Here is a 20,225-nt window from a genome sequence, read left to right as displayed (position 1 = left end):
GCCACTACTGGAAAAAAAAAAAATAGGAGATTTTGTCTTGTAATGGACACGTGTTGAAAAGAGATCCCATGTGCTCTTGTCCGTAAATGTGTGTCTCAACTCTGCCATGATGTGAGCAACACTTTTCGTTATCTCGTCTTCTAAATTCATAGCTGATCATTACACTGATTAGAATTCTTACATCTTCTACCCTCCTCTCCTCCAACACTGCTGCCACCCCAGGACAGGGCCCTCATCACCTCACATGGGACTAGGAAGAACCTTCTGATAGCTCTTCCTGCTTCAGATCTCTCCCCACCACTCAGTATCAAAGTGATTTTCTTACAGCATGGGTCAGATCAGGTCACTCCCTACTCGGTAAACTCCAGAGACTCCCTGTCACCTCCAGGACCAAATATTCAGTCCTTTGTCTGGCATTCAGAGCCCCTCGAAACCTGCCCCCTCCCACCTTTCCAGTCTTCTTAGACCTTCCTCTCTGACACATTCTTCAATCCAGTGACACCAGCCTCCTGGCAGTTCCATGAACAAGACGCTGCGTCTCCAACTCCAGGCTTTCTCTACATCTTCTGACTGCCCCGGCTTCCTTCAGGGCCCCCGCTAAAATCCCACCTTCCACAGGAAGCCTTTCCCAAGCCCCCTTAATTCCAGCACCTGCGCTGTGTTGGGCATCTCCAGTTTGTCCTGCTTACAGCTCATTTATACGTAGTGCTTTTCATGTTGTCTGCTTCCTTAGTCTGTGAATTCTTAGGAAAAGGGCTACTGGAATCAGGGTTAGAAAGGGTTCTAACCCTGACTTCCTTGTGTGTCCCACAGTGCTGAGCACAGTGCGGGGCAAATTGGAGGTACTTAATGAGTGTTTGGTGACTGCGTGTGTCATCTGTTCCACTGATGAGCCTCGACTAAGTCAGTTTGATGATTGCCGCCATATTGCCAGGGCTTCTTCCTTCCCACCTTTTTCCATTATGCAGTTCTTGGCGTTTTGTTAGTGCAGATGAATTTTATTATTCTTTTTTTCCTAATTCCTTAAAGTAACCCTTTGATTTACATATTGTTGTCATTTTCATGGCTATGACCAGTTGAGATTTCTCCCGTTATTCAGCTCCGCCTTCCTCCGTGCCATTAATTGTTTCGTAGCTGGATTCACATAATTCCTCGTGTGTCTTTGCAGGCCGACTCCCCAGTATTTTTAAGTATTTCTCTTTTTGTTTCTTCCTGATAGATTTTGTTGGTTATGTGCAAAAATGTTGATGATTTATGTGGGTTTATTTATTTATGTATTTGTCCTTCACTTTTGCTGTTTCAACTTTGTCATTGACTCTAGGGTTCTTTTCTTAAGTGCACCGTCATCATCTGAAAAAGTGATCATTTTTTCTCTTTTCCTCAGTTTCTCTTTCTTGTCTTACTGCTAGGACTCTATTAAATGATAGTGGTGACAGCACAGATTCTTACTTTAACTCAGTCTTAACTGGAAAGAATTCCCGTTTATCCTCATTGCCTGTAATGCTGGGTCTTAGTTTTACATAAATATTGCCTCCCATATCAGGGAAAGGTCCATGTGCTCATATGTTTTCTAGGGTTTTTAATAAAAAAAAAAAATGAGTGTTTTGTTTTGCCAAAAACTTTTTCTGTAAATGTTGCCTCTTTGGTTGCTCAGTTGTGTCCACCTCTGTGATCCATAGCATTTTAATACTGTCCATAGGGTTTCCTTGGCAGAAATACTAGAGTGGTGTACATCAATTTTTTTGTCACCTTTGATATTGCTTTGCACTTATGGTATTTATTGTTATTATTAATATGGTCAGTTTTGTTTAGCAGCAGCTGGGTGGCATAGTGGATAGAGTGTTAGACATCCATCCTTAGACCTTTTAACCATTTGGCACTGGGCAGGTCACTTCCCCAACCTACCTCACTTTCCTCTGCTATAAAATGATTATTATAATTGTTGTGAGGATCAAATGAGGTAACATTTGTGGATCATTAGCACAGTCCGTGGCACACAGTAGGTACTTAATAAATGCTTATTTCCCTCCTTCCTTCCTTGTGACTTCCTCCTGAAACTTAATCTGGTCAATTGTTCTCAGGGCCAAGTAAGATCTGCCCGTGCCAGTCAATCGTAGAGCTTGAACCAAATTCAAATCTAGATGCCGAGATGAACAAACCAAGGAAAACTCAATACCTTAAGGAAATGCCCTTGGTTAAAGAGATAGGAAGGAAGGATGGATTTATTAAGAACTTACTTTAAAAATTTCATCTTATTCTCACAACAAATATGTGAGGTAGGTATATCATGATCCCATTTTGCAGGTGAGAAAACTGTGATAGAGAGAGTTTAAATGACTTGCCCATGATCCCACAGCTTTAGGGAGGAACTCCAAAGAGAATTGTAACCCCACAGAAAGTGAGGTAAAGTCTCTAAGAAAAAAAATGTCCAGGGATGATAGAATAAGTGGAAGAAATAAGAGAGATGCGTGGAGGAGGAGCATGGAGAACCCAAGAGGAAAGAATAGCAGCATCCTTTCAGGGATTGAACGTCCTCAGACTTAGATTGGGCCAGATGGAAGACAGCAACTCACTAGACAAGAAATACTAAACACATCCAAAAGATTAGGAGGAAGAGGAAACTGTAGGAAATATGGTATCCAAAGCAATTGACTTGGAAAACAGATCAGAAAGGTACAATCTAAGAAGGACCGGCATATTCTAAAGAACTGGTGGATGAGTCAAAAAACAAATTGTAACAACAGAAAACGTCATCAAAGAAGATAATAGTAATGAGAAAATATTCCAAAACTTGTGGGATGTCGCTGAAGCAGATCTGGAGGTAAATTTTATATCTCTAAATGCCTTCATCAACAAAAGGGAGAAAGTATAAATGAAAAGTACATACAACTTAAAATACTTGAACAGCACACCAAAAATGCCAAACTAATAAAAATAAGGAAATTCACAACAATTGAAGAGATAAAATTATCAGAATTATCACAAAGTCCTTCACCAATCCTATGTCAACAAAGCTGATAAATAGATGAATATTTACAAAAATATAAAATGCCAATATTAGCAAAAGAAGAAATTGACTATTTAAATAACCCAGTGTCAGGAAAATAAGTTGAACAAGCTACAGATGAACTCCCGAAAGAGAAAAAATACTATTGAACCAGGTGAGTTTACAAGTGAAAGCCATCAGATTTTCAAAGAACAGTTAATTATAATATTACTTGAATGGTCTGCACTCACAAGAAAAGAAGACATTATCTCAGCCTCTATAGTACAATTAGGATCTCAATACGTAAACCAGGGAGAGACAAAGCAGAGAAAGAAAACCACAGAACAGTGTCACTGATAAGCATAGATAGTCTTAGGGCAGATTAAGTCACATTAACTATAAGATAAGAATTTGTTTGTGAATCCATCTGGTCCTTTTTTATCCCTTTGAAAGTTCATGCATATCTTATTCAGTTTGCTTTTCTAAGTTTGTTTAAATTCTGTATTTCTTACTCTATTAATTTAAGTACTTTGTTTTTGTAAATAATAATTTTTGTAGGCTTTATTGGCATGTAGCTAAGCAAAATAATTCTTAATTATATGCTTGTGTAGTGAATTCTCCATTTTCATTTTTGATCCTGGTAATTTGGTTTTTCTCATTCTTTTAATCAAATCACTTAATGGTTTATCTATTGGGGTTTTTTTTTCCCTTCTAAAACAACTCTTAATTTTATAGAATCAGGTTTTTGTTTATTTTTGCTTTCAGTTTTTTTTTTATCTCTGAGTTTCAAGATTTCTGTTTTGGTGTTTAATTGAGGTTTTAGAATTTGTTGATTTTCTAGGTTTGTTTGTTTTTGTAAAGTTAGATGTCCAATTTTTTAGTCTCTTCTTTCATTAGATCATTCAGCTATTCAGAGATGTACATTTTCCTCTTGGGATTGCTTAGTTACATCCCCATAATATCTTTATGTTGTCTTATTGTTATGGTAATTTTAAATAAATTTAATTTAATTAATAAATTTAAATAATATAATATAATAATGTAAATAATAAATTTAAATAAAATTTTGGTCATTTCCATGATGTCTTTGAGCAGCCAGTTCTTTAGGATTAAGTTAAGTCTCCAAAAGACTTATCAGTTTTTCTTCAATACCCCTTAATTCATATAATTTTTTTTGTATTCTTGTCAGTAAAGAATGTGTTTAATATTTCTTCTTTTGTACATTCATGATTTTTATGCCCTGATACATAATCAGTTTTTATAAAGGTCCTACTCACAACTGAAAGTGTATTCCCTTTTGAACTCAATAATAGCTAGATGCAGCATTCTATTATATCTGACTTCTCTAAAATTAAGTTCAGGCCTTAATTTCCTTCTAGTTTATTACTTTTATTGGATCTGTATAGTTCTGAAAAGGGTATATTGAGATCACACAATACTTTGCTTTTACTATCTATTTTTCCCTATAAATTGGTTAGGTTTTCCTTTAAACATTTAGGCACTATGTCATTAATTTCATTTTATGTTAAGCATTGAAGATGATTTATTGTCTATGGTACCTTTTAGCAAAATATAGTTTCTATCTCTTTTAAGTCCATTTTTTTTATTTCCTTATCTGAAATAATGATCAGTACCACTGCTCTTTTGAATTCAACTAAAGTGTAATAAATTTTGCTCCAACCCCTTATTTTAACACTGCATGTGTCTTTATGTTTGAGTAGTTTTTTTGCCAAAAACACTGTTGGTTTCTGCTTATGAATCCATCTGCTTTCCATTTTCATTTCAGTGACAGTGTTGACTCATTGAACATCTATCCATCTCATTCTTTTATGCTTTTTCCTTGCTTTTTCTCTCTACCCCCTCTTCATTTTGTTCCTTCACACACACACACACACATACACACACACACACACACACACACACACACACATGCACACTTGTTTCTTTTTACCTTCCTCTTTATGATCCTACCTTCTGGTCTTATGGTTTGTTTTAGTTGTGACTAATCCTTATATGAATCTACCTTTCCTGTTAGTCCTTCCTTTAGTCTGTCTGTGTTCTCTTCTGTTTCCTTCTTGAGCTGAATAATATATTTCTGTACCAAAAGCATTATATGTATATTTGTTTGTTCTACATTCCTTTCAGTAGTTTAGATAAAAGTGAGGTTCAAGTAATGCCTGCTCCCTCACATTTGTAAATAGATTTCTGATTGCATATTCCCATTGTGAGCTATAATAAGATGTCCCTTTTTCCTCTCATTTTTTTAACCTAATATATATTTTTCCTTCCTTTTTCGTCTTCCAAGATCATCAAAACATAATAAAACTACGTATAGGCCCTCTCATAAGATTCCCTCTATGAGCCCTAATGTTGATGGGGTTCTGAAGGGACACGTGTCTTCTCTTCATATTTGAATGTAAACAGTTCATCTTTTAGTCTTCCTTTAGTGTGATTGCTCACTCATACTTACCTTTGTATAGTTGTATTGAGTCCTTTGCATTTCAAAATTTCTATTCAGTTCTGGTCTTCAAGAATTCCTGGAAGTCCTCTGTTTCATTGAAAGTGGGTTTTTTTGTAGGATTATACTCAGTTTAATTAGTTAAGTTATTGGTGATTGCAAGCTTTTATCCTTTGCTGTTTAGAAGGGAGGGAGGAAAGGAAAGGGAAGAGAGGGGAAGGGCCTGGAGAAGAGAGGGAGTGGGTAGAGCATAGCTGTTTTCAAATATTTGGAGAAGGATTCACGCAGTGGATAGAGCACTGGACCAGGTCAAAAAGACCTGCGTTCAAATCTAGCCTCCAACACTTTCTAGCTCTGTAAGTGTCTGAGAGAAAGCACTAAGATTAAGGAGGACTGGGGAAAGCTTGCTGAAGATAAAACCTTAGCTGAGACCTGCAAGCACTCAGGGAAACGAGGGAGAGAGGGCAGCCCATTGAAATGCCTGAGTCGGGAGAATGGGGTGTGTTTTAGAAGAAGTCATGTGGCTAGTGTCACTGTCACAAGGTGTGGAAGAAGACTGGAAAGGTTGGAAGGATCCAGGTTATGAAGAGCTTTGAACTCCAAACAGAATTGTATTTGTGTTTGATTCCCAGAGGGAACAAGGAGCCACTGTAGTTTATTGGACAAAAGGGTGATGTGGTCGCTCCTGCTCTTTAGGAAAATCACTTTGGAGGATGGACTGGAGCAGGGGGGAGACTTGAGGCAGGCAGACCCCCCCCAGCAGCTACTGCAGTAGTGCAGGAGGGAGGTGATGAGAGTCTGCACCAGGGGGTGGCAATGTCTGAGGAGAGGAGGGGATATGTATGAGAAACATTATGAAGACAGAAATAACAGGACTTGAAAACTGATTGGATATGCAGGATGAGAGTGAGTAGTTAAAGATAACACTTGGGTTATGAACCTGGGGAACCAGGATGATGATGGTACAAGTTAGGAAGAGGGGAGAGTTTGGTGTGTGAACTGACCTATTTTTGCCCCTTAATGCTATTTGTAACTCTGGTCAAAGTATTTAACCTCTTAGCTTCAATTTCCTTATCTATAAAATGAGGGATTTGGATAATAACAGAGGTTCTTAACCTCTGGATCTATGAACTTTAAAAAAAAAAATTTGATTAGTGTATATCTATCTACTTGGTTCCCTTGCAATCTTATGTATTTTATTTTATGCATTTAAAAACATAACTGTAAGAAGTGATCCATAGGTTTCACTGAATTGCCAAAGGGTTCTATGACATATAAAAAGTTAAAAACCCCTGGACTAGATAATCTCTAAATTATCTTCTAGCCCTAACAGTCTGTGAATCAGCCTATCTAGTTCCAGTTGTCAGAACATACATTCTTTCTGTTGAGCTGATTGTGGCCTCTGTATTTTCCATCTGTTTGTCCTGGTTCTCTCCTTTCGAATTACTCCAAATAGGGCCACTTTTATTTGTAGAGAAACCCTGTGGGATGGTGGGAAGGGCCTTGGAGTTGGAGCACAAAACTTTGTGTCACAATTCAACTGTGATACTTCTTAGTGGCGTGTTCTTATGCAAGTCCCTAAGTCAGTCTGAGCCTCAGTTTCCTCTTTTGGAAATGTCCTTGCCAACTCACTCCACAATTCACCCATAATCCCACAGTTGCTATCAAAAGCAGGGTTTGAACCCAGTTCTTCCTGCTATCACCATTGACACTCAAGAATTGCATCACAGAGCTGGGTAGGGCTGTCTCTAGGCCTATCTCCAAGTCTGTTCCTCCAAGATACACTTGACCTTCACATAATAATGGTGACAACCGTAATACAGATTTATGTAGCCCTTGAAGCATTGTGAAAGAACTTTACTTATTCCTACAGAACTAAAGTTATATTTGCCAAGAACATTGCTCGACAGAGATGTAAGTAAAAGCCTTGTGTACACTAAGCAATGCAGAGGACATTTACTCTTTGTTTCTCTCTTTCAGTTTGGGAAACTAGACTTGAAACCAAGGAGTCAGCTTCACAGCTGAGACCTCTGATGCAGCAACCATCTCAGGGAAGATTTGAAAGGGATAATCCCTGTGATTTCCATTGGGGAGAAGCCCAGGAATGTGGCACTCATTTAGAGAGGCTGCAGGCCAGTGAGAAGAATGTTTCTAGAAAGAGCAAGTATAATGCATGTGGAAAACCCTTTAATTACATATCAGACCTCATGGAGTATAAACCACTTCATGTTGGAGAGAAATGTTCTGAGTATAAGGAATATGGGAAGGCCTCCAGGAACTCACAGTTTATTGAACATAAGAAGGTTCATAATGGAGAGAAGCTTTGCGAATGTAAAGTATGTGGGAAGGCTTTCTGCCAGTGCTCAACACTTGATCAACATGAAGTGATTCATACTAAAGATAGTGCTTATGTGTGCAACGATGACTATGAGAAAGGCTTCCACCACAGGTCAGTATTTAATCAACATCAAACTATTCATTCTGGAGAGAAACCTTATGCAGACAATGAATCTGGGAAAATCTTGAGCTCAAGATTTATAGGACATCAACGAATGCATACTGGAGAGAAGCCTTATGAATGTATTGACTGTGGGAAGACTTTCCACCATAGAACAGGACTTACTGAACATCAGAGAATTCATAGTGGGGAGAGAGCTTATGAATGCTATGAATGTGGGAAAGCCTTCTGCCAGAAACCAGGACTTATTCAGCATCAGAGAATTCATACTGGAGAGAAACCTTATGAGTGTAAGGAATGTGGAAAGGCCTTCTGTAGGAATTCACAGCTTACTGAGCATAAGAGAATTCATACTGGAGAGAAACCTTATGAATGCAGTGAATGTGGAAAGGTCTTCCGACAGCGCTCAAAGCTTACTAGACATCAGATAATTCATACCAGAGAGAAAATTTACATATGTAGTGACTGTGGGAAAGCTTTCCACCAGAGTTCAGCACTTATTCAACATCAGACTATTCATACTGGAGAAAAGCCTTATGAATGTAATGAATGTGGGAAGGCCTTCAGTCTGAGCACACGATTATTTATACATCAGCGAATTCATACTGGAGAAAAACCTTATGAATGTATGAACTGTGGAAAGGCCTTCCATCATAGAACAGGACTTACTGAACATCAAAGAATTCATACTGGAGAGAGAGCTTATGAATGTTATGAATGTGGGAAAGCCTTTTGTCAGAGAGCAGGACTTACTCAGCATCAGAGAATTCATACCAGAGAGAAACCTTATGAATGTAAGGAATGTGGGAAGACTTTTTGCCAGAGAATAGGACTTACTCAACATGAGAGAATTCATACTGGAGAGAAACCTTATGAATGTAATGAATGTGGGAAGGCCTTCCGAGTGAGAACACAGCTTACTCAACATCAGATTATTCATACTGGAGAGAAACCTTATGAATGTAACGAATGTGGGAAGACTTTCTGCCAGAGCTCACAGCTTACTAGACATCAGATAATTCATACTGGAGAGAAACCATATGAATGTAACGAATGTGGGAAGGCTTTCCGTCGAAGTGCCGGGCTTAGTCGACATCAGACAATTCATACTGGAGAAAAGCCTTTTGAATGTAAAGAATGTGGGAAGGCCTTTAGGCTCAGCACAGCACTTACAGAACATCAGAGAATTCATACTGGAGAGAAACCTTTTGAATGTAATGAATGTGGAAAAGCCTTCCGTCTGAGCATAGGACTTACTGAACATCAGAGAAATCATACAGGGGAGAAACCATATGAATGCAGTGACTGTGGGAAGGCCTTCAGCCAGAGTACACAGCTTAATCGACACCAGAGAATTCATACTGGAGAGAAACCATATGAATGCAATGAATGTGGGAAGGCCTTTGGCCAAAGATCACATCTAAGTCAACATCAGACAGTTCATACTGGAGAGAAGCCTTATGAATGTAATGAATGCGGAAAAGCCTTTAGCCGAAGTACAGGTCTTACTGGACATCTGAGAATTCATACTGGAGAGAAACCTTATGAATGCAATGAATGTGGAAAGACCTTCCGTCTAAAGACAGGACTTGCTGAACATCAGCGAATTCATACTGGAGAGAAACCGTATCAGTGTAATGAATGTGGGAATAACTTTCGTCTGAGCAAGCAGCTTACTCAGCATTACAGAATTCATATTGGAGAGACAACTTACGAAGGTAAAGCCTTGTGAATGTCGGATTTTCAGCCTGAGTACTTAATGATTTTGGACTAGAGAGAAATCCTATAGAAGAAGTAAATTCTCGTTAAATTTTCTACAGAAGCAGTTCCAAACCATTTCATTCTCTCCTGAAACCTGGAGCACCCACTTTCTCCCCCACTCATATTACAGGTGACTTAGACTCTTAATATATTTTTTTTGTCACAGTCTAACAGGAGCTCACCCTCTTTTTTCTGGGTCATAGAGGAAGGGTTGTTCCTACTCTGTGATAAAGCTGTTTCCTTTTATTGCTCTCTAGATCTTAACGTCTCTCCTTCACTTTCCATATCCAATCAGTCTATAAATCTTGTCAAATTTACCTTCATAACATGTTTAGCATTGCTCTTTTCCACTCACTTCATTTGATTACCTAGTTCCAGGCTTCCTTGTTTATCAACAAGACCTTTGTAATAATCTTTCAGTTGGTCTCCCTGTTTCTGGTATCTCCATATACCAATCTGTACACCACAGATTGTGCTGTGTGAATAGCCCCTTCAAGCAAAACGCTGACCTTGATACAAGTCTGTTTAAAAGTCTTCAGTGACTTCCTGTTCTCTCCTGGATGAAATAATAACTTCTCTTTAGGGCACTTAAAGCCTTTTGTGTTCTAAAACTATCCTGTCTTTCCAAATTAACTTCACATTTGTTCCTCTTTACATGCTATATATATTCCAACCACATTGGCCTTCTTTCTCTTCCATGAAGATATCCCATCCCCTTCCTTTGTGCCTTTGTACAAGCTGTTTCCCCTGTGCCTGGAATGTTCTCCCTCTTTAGCCTCTTAGAATCTATAGCTCAAACGTATCTTCTGTATTAGGCCTTTCTTGGTTATCTCAATATTGTTTCCTGATGACTCCAGGTTTCCATGCTCTGTGCCAAATACCTTCCCCTGATTACAATCACTTCGTTCATATTTTGTACTTGTGTGCATATTGTATCCCTTAAGTAGAATTGAATTGAATTGATTTGGCATAATAAACCTTTGTAAGACTTATCCGTTGCCTTATAAATAAAAGCATTGCACTATGAGGCAGTTCTTAAAAAGAAGTACAAATTCTGTTTGCCACCTAAAAGACTGATTAATCAGTTTAGATTAAAATGGCAATAGATAGGACATCCTGCCTAACATTATCTTGACAAAATTAAAATCCGGAAACAGATTGGAGAGAAATAGCTATGTTGTCATACTATGAAATGATAGAGGGTTGGTACAAAACAATTTATCCTTACCCAATAAGAGCGGCAAAAGTTGGCTCCGTATTTAACCACTGAAACTATCTAATGTCCTCTACCCTTGAAGCCCTCCTTGTCCTCTTCTGCTCACACATTGCTATTGCTCAGCACTGGGTTACCCCCACTGCTCCTGGAGAAAGCCACAACTGTGTTACTTGGGTCCCTTACAAATGTGTGTCCTCTGATCTTAACTGTGTCTTCACTGCTGTCTACTCACCCTTTTATTTGTCCCAGATTGATTCACATCTTGCCGCCTATTCCAAACTTCTCCACCTCTCACTCCAGCTCAGCTGAGAATTTTGTCTGCTCCTTTACTGCAAAAGAAAAAAAAAGTCAGAGCTGTGCATTACGAGTGTTCTCTTTCCATTTCCATGTCTTAAAACTTCTCCTTGTCTGCCCACATTTCTCTTCTGCTTCAGTCCTTAATGAACCAATGCAGTTCTCCTTGTCAGAGCCTACTTTAGTCAATCAGGAAGCATTTTTTAAGCACCTAATCTGTGCCAGGCACTGTGCAAAATGCTGGGAGACAGTCCCTGTCCTCAAGGAGCTTCTAATCTAATGAGATAGACAACATGCAAATAGTTTTATACAGAGTGAGCTAGGTAGAGGTTAAATAGGAAATAATGAACCAAGGGAAGGCACTGGACTTCAGAGGCATTGAGAACCTTTTGTCCTATCCCTTCCAATCAGAATTTGCTGCTTTGGGAATCCTTTATTTCTTCTCTTGTTTTTCTTATTACCTAGCTTCTTTTACCCCGTTATCTATAAACAATCCTGGGTCTCATCCCTCCTTAAAAAAGCCTTCCTTGAGCCTTCTTCCTTTTTGTAGCCAAACTCCAAGGAAAACATGCCTGTATTCATTGCCTCTACTTCCTTTCCTCCCACTCATTTCTCAGCTCCTTACAGCTTGATCTTTTTATTTCCCTGAAATTTCATTCTTCTGGGTTACCTACCACTGATGCTTCTATAATAATAATAATAATAATGGCGATGGTGACCACTAGCGTTTATGTACCATTATTCATTAGTCATCTAGTTTGATCCTCATAACCATCCTGGAAATAGATTGTTATAAGTACTACCCCTATTTAATAGAAAAGGAAATTGATGCTCAGAGAGCTTAATGCCTGGCCCAGGGACATACAGCCAAATGTCACAAGCTCCCTAATGGCACTCTTGGCTTCTGGTTCCAATTCAGTTTCCACACAGCTGCCAAAATGTTCATCGTGCAGAGATCTGACCATAATAGAGCCCTGCTCAAGAATCTTGATTGGTTCCCAGTTGTCTCCAAGATAAATCACAAAGTCTCAACCTAATGTTTAAAAGCTTTCACTGTCTGACAACAGCTGACTTAAGACTTCCTTCTCATTTGCATTAAAAGGTTCAGAGGATTACTTGGAAGCAGGAGAGGTTATCAGCCTTCCCTCTCTTTTCCCCAGTACTTATTAACAAATGTTTGATTTTGTGACCAATCTGCAGCCCCAGAATAAAGATGAAATATGGTCTGTGGTCTAGAAACTTACCTAACTAAAGCCATGGGCAATGGAATGGCATATAGGATCCAGTGGGCCGACCTTTAGACTTATGGTGGGATATGAGGAAGGTTCCTAATTAGGGTTCTGGACACTTGCAATTAAGGGAGTGTTTTGTGAGGCATTAGGTCTCTAGCATCAGGCATGTTGCTGGTCTTACATGTCAACAGCTGGGGTGTAGGTCCAAGCAGAAAGCAGGAGTCCAGAGCTGATAATGGTAGCAGTAATAATTAACATGCCATGTTCAAGGTTGGCAGGTGCTTTTCCGATGTTATCTCGTGTGATCCTCACAACAACTGTGGAAAGAAGATGCTGTTCATATCTCCATCTTACAAATGAGAAAAATTAGGAGTGGAGATTTAGTAAGTGACTGAGACAGGATTCGCACTCAGGTCTTTTTGATTCTAACTACCATAACACCATTGTGTCCTCTGCAAATTGGATGAGTGTATCTTCTGTCCATGTCACTGATAAAAATATTAAACAGTGCAGGGCCAAGCACAGCTCTCTGAAGTACTTCACCATAGACTTCCTGCCATATTGATACTGAACACCTATTCTTTTGGTCCCATCATCTGACCAGTTCTGATTTGTGTCATTGTATTGTCATGGAGTCCATATATCTCCCATCTTCTCCACTAGAATAGCGTGATATAATTTACCATAAACTTTGCTAGCATCTAGGTAAACTTTTTGCACACACATCATTCCCCCCATCTCCTAATTTGATCATCCTGTCAAAAGGGAAATGAAGTTACTCTCACACGCTTTTTTCTTAACGCAGCCACATTGGCTTCCCTTTCTAGCTCCTTGCCAAATATCTCCTTTAAAATCCTGGCTTAGAGATGGCAGACTCTTCTCTTCCTGTCTGTGAAACTCAGCAGCACAACAGCTCATGTCTGGTCTTCGAGTCCCTCCTCCTTCTTGGTGGTCTTTCAGCTGGCACAGATGATGACTCCGTGGCAACATCTTCCACCTCAGTACCCCGTTGGTATCAGCTCTTCACCAGTGATTGTAATTGTGCCATTCACAATGTAAAGTTCATTCTTATTGGTAGAGAAAAATAACAAAAGAGTTCACAGGTCTGCCTTCTCACTGCTGCCAGTTACTGTAATCCTCTCCATATTTCTGGCAAAGGTCTCACCCCTTATTGGTTCTTTCTTTTCTCTCAATAGAGCTTTCAGAAAAGAATCCTAAGCCTTTTTGTTGTCTTTTTCCTCCCTGGCCTCAGCTCATTCTGTACTGTAGCGTTCCTGACACCAACTGTTCTAGTCTAACATTCATCATTACTTACCTGGCTTTACTTCCATCTTCTGTATGTTTCTGTGTCAAATTCATGTTGGTTGGAATTTCATCCTTGAGCTAATTTCCTCTAAACTGTTTTACCCTATAGAATCTCCCTGTTATTTCTCTGAACCCAGTATGATCTGCTTTCCCCAGTCCTAAGGTGTACATCACACTATACCCAATTTTCTTCTTGATCATAAATTCTAGGATGGAATGGTCTTTCCTCTTCCCTCACCCAGATTCCTATCATTTCCACCCCAACAGCAAGTTACTACTTGTGGCTGAGAATCAGGGCAACATAGAATTTCTCCTTGCTGGTTTTGGAGGTTGAAATTATCACCAAGGCAAGTCAAGATGTCATTAGCTGCTTTGCTCATGGTAGAGACAGTAAGAAGGAAGAACTCCAGCAGCTGCGTGGGCATATGAAGACTGCCCCTGCCCCCACTTTGGATTACGTGCTTCTGTGCCAGGCTTGGCATCTGTTCCCCAAACTCCTTGTCTGTCCCTTCTTTCTCTCCAGTCAGGTGTTAAGATACATCATTGACATAATCACTTCCATTTCTACCTCCATTGACCTTTCATATTCCCTGTAATTCTTCCCCACTGTGGTTCCTAGACTTCCTTATGTGAGTTACTGACCCTGTTGTTTGTGAAGAAGGTGAACACCTGTCCAGAGCCGTGGTCCTGTCATTGTTTTTATCCTGCTCAGTCTCATTGATGTCTCTGAGGTCAAATGTGCCCACTGGCATTAAGGCCTGTGGGTCCCCTGATTGTTGCCCAAGCTTTGGGCATTTGGAGCTACTTGAGACCATGGGTTTGACCACTGGCTCCTTTCTTGAGTTCTGTCACCCAAGAATTTCTAATTTCTGAGTGTCCTAGTTGTTATCCTTACTCTTTTGAGGCTACTTGTTAGAATAGCTAACTTTGGAGATCTACACAGGCAGCTTTCTCTCCCATCCCTGTATATAATTGTATGTATGTATGTATGTGTATAACCAGGTGTTGGAGAAGATCTCTGGTGGCAAACAGGAATTCTCTGTGCTTATTTACTTGAGCCTCCATAGAACCATGAGTCTGTTACTGAAAGCTAAAGTTCTCACCTTTAAGGGATTGGGGAAGAGCAAGACAGGTGATGATGTCAGATGGTCCACAAGAGATGAGATGGTCTGTACCCCAGACTCCTGCAGCCCCCTCTACCTCGTCTGCTGCTACTGTGTATAGCACATTGGGCTGCCACCCCTCATAGAAAGGGCAGAGGGACCAAGAGGGGCATTCATTGGGATAGAAAGTGGTCAGTAGGACCCTAGCAACAACTTCACTGGAAACTGATTAGAGCATCAAGAGACCAAGGCTGGCAAAAGCCTTGGTACCAGCTGCCGGGAGTGTAAGAGCAGGGGTATAGCAGTGAGGTCAGCAGCAAACTCCAGGGCCAAGAGAAGTATCTGAGGGCATCCTTGTGTTACTGAATTGGACTAAAGGGAGATGCACATCCAAGACAGATTCTGTTCCCCTTCTCTTTGTCATTGTCCAAAGTTTTTCTTTCTCTGTAAAGCTTATTCTACATTCCTATTCATCTACCCTTTAAAATCATTATTAAGATAAAACTCTGGTTAATCTTTGCATTAATTGTTTCATTTGCTTAAATGCAGGTGGGAGGGGAGGAGATAATGAATGGTTAAATATATAGAAAAGAGGAGTGTAGCAGCTTCTCACCTCTGATTGACTAAGATCATATATATTCACTAGAAGGACAGATTTTCTAATTGCTGGAACTATCAGCTGGGGCGCCAGATGAACAAAAAGAGTTTAGTGATACCTGAATTTCCTTCCCTGGGCCAAAGAGCCTGAGGCTAGTTGGGTAGAAAAGGAAAGGCTGGAATTAACTGCTCAAGACTTGGTTGCCCTCAGTGTCTCAGATTTCTTCTTAAGTAGAAGAGGGAGCTGGAGCCAAGAAAAGGTGCTCTAGAGAAGGCATTTGCAGAGAATTGGGGACAAAGAATACTGCCTGTCCAAGGGTAGGGGCCAGCATGGGGGAGTAAGTAGTTTTTGTAAGTCATCACTCTCTACAGTAAACACAACTAGAAACTTGGCACCAGCAGATGCTGAAGAGGGCATTTGCTGGAGGATTTTTCTAACTTTTAAAAACTGCCTGGATTTAAGATCTGGAATACTGTCTTAAACCTTTCTCTCTGCTGTTCTTGAACTGAATTTTCCAACTTTGCTACTATAAACAATGAAGATAGCTTTTCTATATATTTTTCCTTTTTACATAATTTTTTGTACCATTTCAGGTTGATTTTGATGCATTGATTTTGGAGTTTAATAAACTTTTCTTTTTATGAAGTATCTCTGTTCCTTTCTCGGTGACATTTTACAGCCTAATTTTGTTTTAAATTCTGTTTCTACTTAGGTTTTTTCCTCCAAATTTAAGACTCCTCTGGTTCCTCTCTGGCACTGTCTTGTACTCTGCCTTCCTGTATCATTTCTGGGAATTTCTTAGGATTCAGTCTCTGTGTTCTTTGTATTTTATAGAACCCCAAGCTATTTACTTTCTCTTGGTTTGTAAAAATATGAAGTCCTAGTTTTTCCATTTACAAACATTTTGTTGTGTTGTTTTTTTCTGCCATCTCTACATTGTTTCCATTCTGTATGAACCATTCTATTCCCAAAGCAAAAAAAAAAAAAGAAAACCCTAAGTAAATCTTAAGAGAAGCATATTATCTGGCTTGAGATGGTGACATAAAAGTCCTGGGTCCTCTGCTAAGATCCAGATCACAACTGGAATAGCATTTTGTCATGGGGGCCCTACTTTGGAGAGCACAATAGTACACTAGAGAACACCCAAAGGCGGCCCCATGGAGATGGTGCCACCTCAGGGTCCTGTGTGTCTTCTGGGCTGGCTTGTCAGGACTTTGAGCTATTTTTTGTGCATTATTCATCCTTGAAAATGAGGGGTGGAGCTTTCATGCCAGTCATACTTTTCTCCGTTATGGTTGTATTCCACAAATATTTGACATTACTAGAAAAAAAGAATTCATTAGTCTGGATCTGTGGTTTCATGGGAGGAGGGAACACTTAGTGAGGAAATTCTTCCACTGATGCTGGTCAGCATGTCAGTCACTTCTCATCTTAAAGTTTCCTGAAGCAGTGAGGATTTCTATGATGTGCCCAAAGTCACAGAGTCTTTCTGATGCCAAAGTTGAGCCTCTCTCCGCTCTGATAATTTATTTCTCATTGATAGAATATTGGTGCTAAAAAGATGAGACTGGTTTCTTGGATAACCACAAAATTGCCCATTTATAAAGCACTTGCTATTGTTGCAAAATTATTATTGAAAAATACATGTTTGTACTTTCTTGTACAAACAACACTCATCTAGAGAGTATACTTTATAGTCTTTTCTCAGCCCATCAAATGTTATCATAAAGTACAGTTATATCACCTCCCTCTCTCTTTTTTCATGCTGCAACTGGATGATTGCCAGTGTCAGAAAGACCACTGTATCCCTGTTCCATGCCAGGTATCTGGCCATTCTCCAGAAGAAGTGATGCACAGATGAGGTTTCTCAGGGTCTTGATCTCCCACACACAATGATGGACGACTCAGCCCCATACACATCCTTTCCAGGGTTCCCATTTCAAGGTCCAGACTCCATCAGTGGAGCCAAAGATTCAGAAGGCGCTATGTATGTGGCTGCATTCCCAACCTGAGAAATGCAGGCATAAGTACATGGTCCCATAGGTCATAAAAAATCTTAAAGTCTTTTCTTAAACTAGATTAAACCAACGTGGATGACAGAAGTCATTGTGTCTCACCCCCAGATGATCATCCAAGAAATTCTAGGTTCCATCCCATTGGAGGGTCTCACTGTTTAGTGAGGAGAGGAGAGTTCTCATATGGTCACTCGGTGCAAAAATGGTGTCAAGCTTTTCCAATCTACCTAGAGCAGATTCAGTTAGGTTCCTCATGTTCTACATGCAGTGGTGTCTTTCTAGGTCCTTATGTACATTCCAGATTGAAATTACAATATTGACTTATCCCCAGAGTGTCCAATTAAATCTCACTTATCTCTATGAGGCAACAGGAAAAATCAGGTGCTAGTCAGGTCTCTAAGTTACATCACTTAGCTGCCATCCTAGAGCAAGGAGAGTATTGGAAAGCCACAAGATGATTACTGAGTGAATTAGATGGGTGATGGGATGAAAAGGCCAAGTAGATTGTATGGATGAGCAGTGTAGCTGTGAATGATTATAATTTCCACAATTCCTGGTAGAGTGCCACAGGCAAGGCTGACTGAAATGCCCTAGCAAATGTCCATTCATTTCCACAGTCCCATCACCAGGGAGTCATAATTGTCCAAAATTGTTACTTTCCACAAACAGAAACCACTTGATAACGTTTCTGACAAATACAGATTGACCATTTTAAATGAGTTGCCCAAATACCAGCCTAGGTTCCACATCGTTAGAGCCAATGATACCCTAAAGTTTCCCTGTGGTGCATTTTGGTTTTATATGTTTCCAAAGACAGAATTCATCCCTGTGTCCATACATCAGAATAATATCACAGTCAAACATTGACAACAACCCCTTCACCAAATGGCTGCAGAAGATCTACGAGGTAAAGGAGATGGAGTATGGCACATGGGGGCAGCAAGGAGACCCACCCAGAGGGAAGTAATCAGCCTAAAGGGAGACTTCTGAAGGCCTTGAATGCCAAACAGGAGAGTCTGTATCTACCCCAGAGGCAGCAGAGGACTGGCTGCTGAAACTCTTGGAGCAGGAAAGTGGCAGGACCAGACCCCATGCCAGGATAGAGATTAGAGCAAGGAGTCCAGGGAGGAACTGCTGAAAGAGCTGAGGGAGAGGCAGTGGTGAGTGGGGTGTGTGGAAAGGGGTCAACATTTCTCTGCAAAGTGAGGTGGGAGACCTGGCCAATACATGTGCTGACAATGGGTACAATCTTTCACTTGTTCCATGCAGAGTGCAACCACAAGAGCATTGATTGAAGTGCCTACTGTGTGCTCAGCACTGTGCTGTCATTGGAGATGCAAAGACATGAGTCAGTCCCTCCCTCTTCCCTGCTGCCATCATCTTGAGCGCCCATTCTGAGGTGGTCCCCATTAATCCTAGTGACTAGCACCCTAGGTTTATCTAATCAATGAACATGAACTAACTTTTACAACGTGGCATTTCCTTGGAAGGTAGCACAACTGGAAGGTGGCACACTCTCCTCTATTGCCACAGTAGTCCAAGGGAGAGGGAGTTCACACCTAAAGCAGTTTTCACACAATGAAGATCACATCCCAACAATGCATCATTCCTAGATGAATCCCTCTCTGTTATTGCTGGACTGTATCCCAAAGGTCTCTCTGGGGGCCTCATTGAGTTAGCTGCAAATGTCAACATAGACTCCACTATTGTGAGTCCTGGTGGGTCGATCTGTGTACTTTTGGAGAGTCACAAGATCATAGAATCTCCTTCACCTTAAATGAAAGAACATAGTGCAAAAGCAAAGAATAGATCTGTATTCACAGGCCATGTGTCCCTTGTCTAGGGAGAACCTGAGGCATCTCTCCTTCCAGCATCCTCCTTCCTCTCCAGCCAGAGTATCCACAGGCAGGAAGACAGACTCTCTGAAGTCTTCCTGTTCATCATTTGTTATAGCACAATAGTATTCCATTACCATTCATATACTATAATTTATTCAGCCATTCACCAATTGATGGGCATCCCCATGATTTTCAGTTTTGCTTCAATATTTCTCTCTGTAGTGAATTTACTTCCTTATAAGGAGGCAACATGGTGAGCAGAAATAACCATTGGGGTAAGTTTTATATGCAAATTTGAGAACTCAGTCACTAATTAGCTGTATGACCTTGTATGAGTTAATTTCTGGACAAGTCTACGAGACGGTCAAAAGGGAAAATATAAAATTTAACAAACTGTTGAAGAAATGGTGGCTTATTGAGTGGAGTGCCAGAACTGGACCCAGGAACACTTGCTTTCAAAACTGGCCTCCGACATTTATTAGATGTGTCATCCCGAGCACTTCACTTTTGTCCGCCTCAGGTTCTGAATCTGGAAAAAGAAAATCACAACAGCAGCCACCTCCTAGGGATGTTGAGAGGATTAAATGAGATAATACTAATAAGATGCTTTGAAAACTTTAAAGCTACAAATGCCAGTGATTGTCATCATTCCGTGATGAAGCAGCCTTTACTCTTGACCAAAACGAACCTCTCGACTTGTTTAAGTGATTTAGTTCCATCCCATCTCCTCCAGCAGATGCCCCATTCTGTCTTCTACTTTTTCATCTCTTTTCAATCTCTCACTCTCTACTGGCTCATTCTCTTCCTTCAAACGTGCCCAGGTCTTCCACATCCTGAACAAAACTCTCATTTGATCCATCCCCACAATCATCCTATTTCTCTTCTGTGCTTTGTAGCTAAACTTCCTGAAAAAGCCGTGTAGTTGGTGCCTCCACTTTCCCTCTTGAGACTTCTTAACCCC

At 40.2% G+C, this 20,225-nt stretch overlaps 1 protein-coding gene across 5 annotated transcripts in view; it reads left to right on the top strand.

The window, feature by feature from the left end:
* Positions 1–16,056, top strand: part of LOC140502789 (uncharacterized) — a 52,323-nt gene extending 36,267 nt beyond the window's left edge. For 4 of the 5 annotated variants that reach the window (XM_072606789.1, XM_072606785.1, XM_072606787.1 and 1 more), the window contains one exon: positions 7,425–16,056. In XM_072606789.1, coding sequence (XP_072462890.1) covers positions 7,425–9,634 — 2,210 coding nt within the window. In that variant the 3' untranslated portion in view covers positions 9,635–16,056. The remainder of the gene's footprint in view (positions 1–7,424) is intronic. The other variant, XM_072606792.1, reaches the window with a different exon arrangement.
* Positions 16,057–20,225: the final 4,169 nt, after the last annotated feature.

Source organism: Notamacropus eugenii, chromosome 4 (assembly GCF_028372415.1).
Source record: "Notamacropus eugenii isolate mMacEug1 chromosome 4, mMacEug1.pri_v2, whole genome shotgun sequence".
NCBI lineage: Eukaryota > Metazoa > Chordata > Mammalia > Diprotodontia > Macropodidae > Notamacropus > Notamacropus eugenii.
The sequence above is the reverse complement of the archived record's forward strand: the minus strand, read 5'-3'. Positions and strand labels throughout refer to the sequence as shown.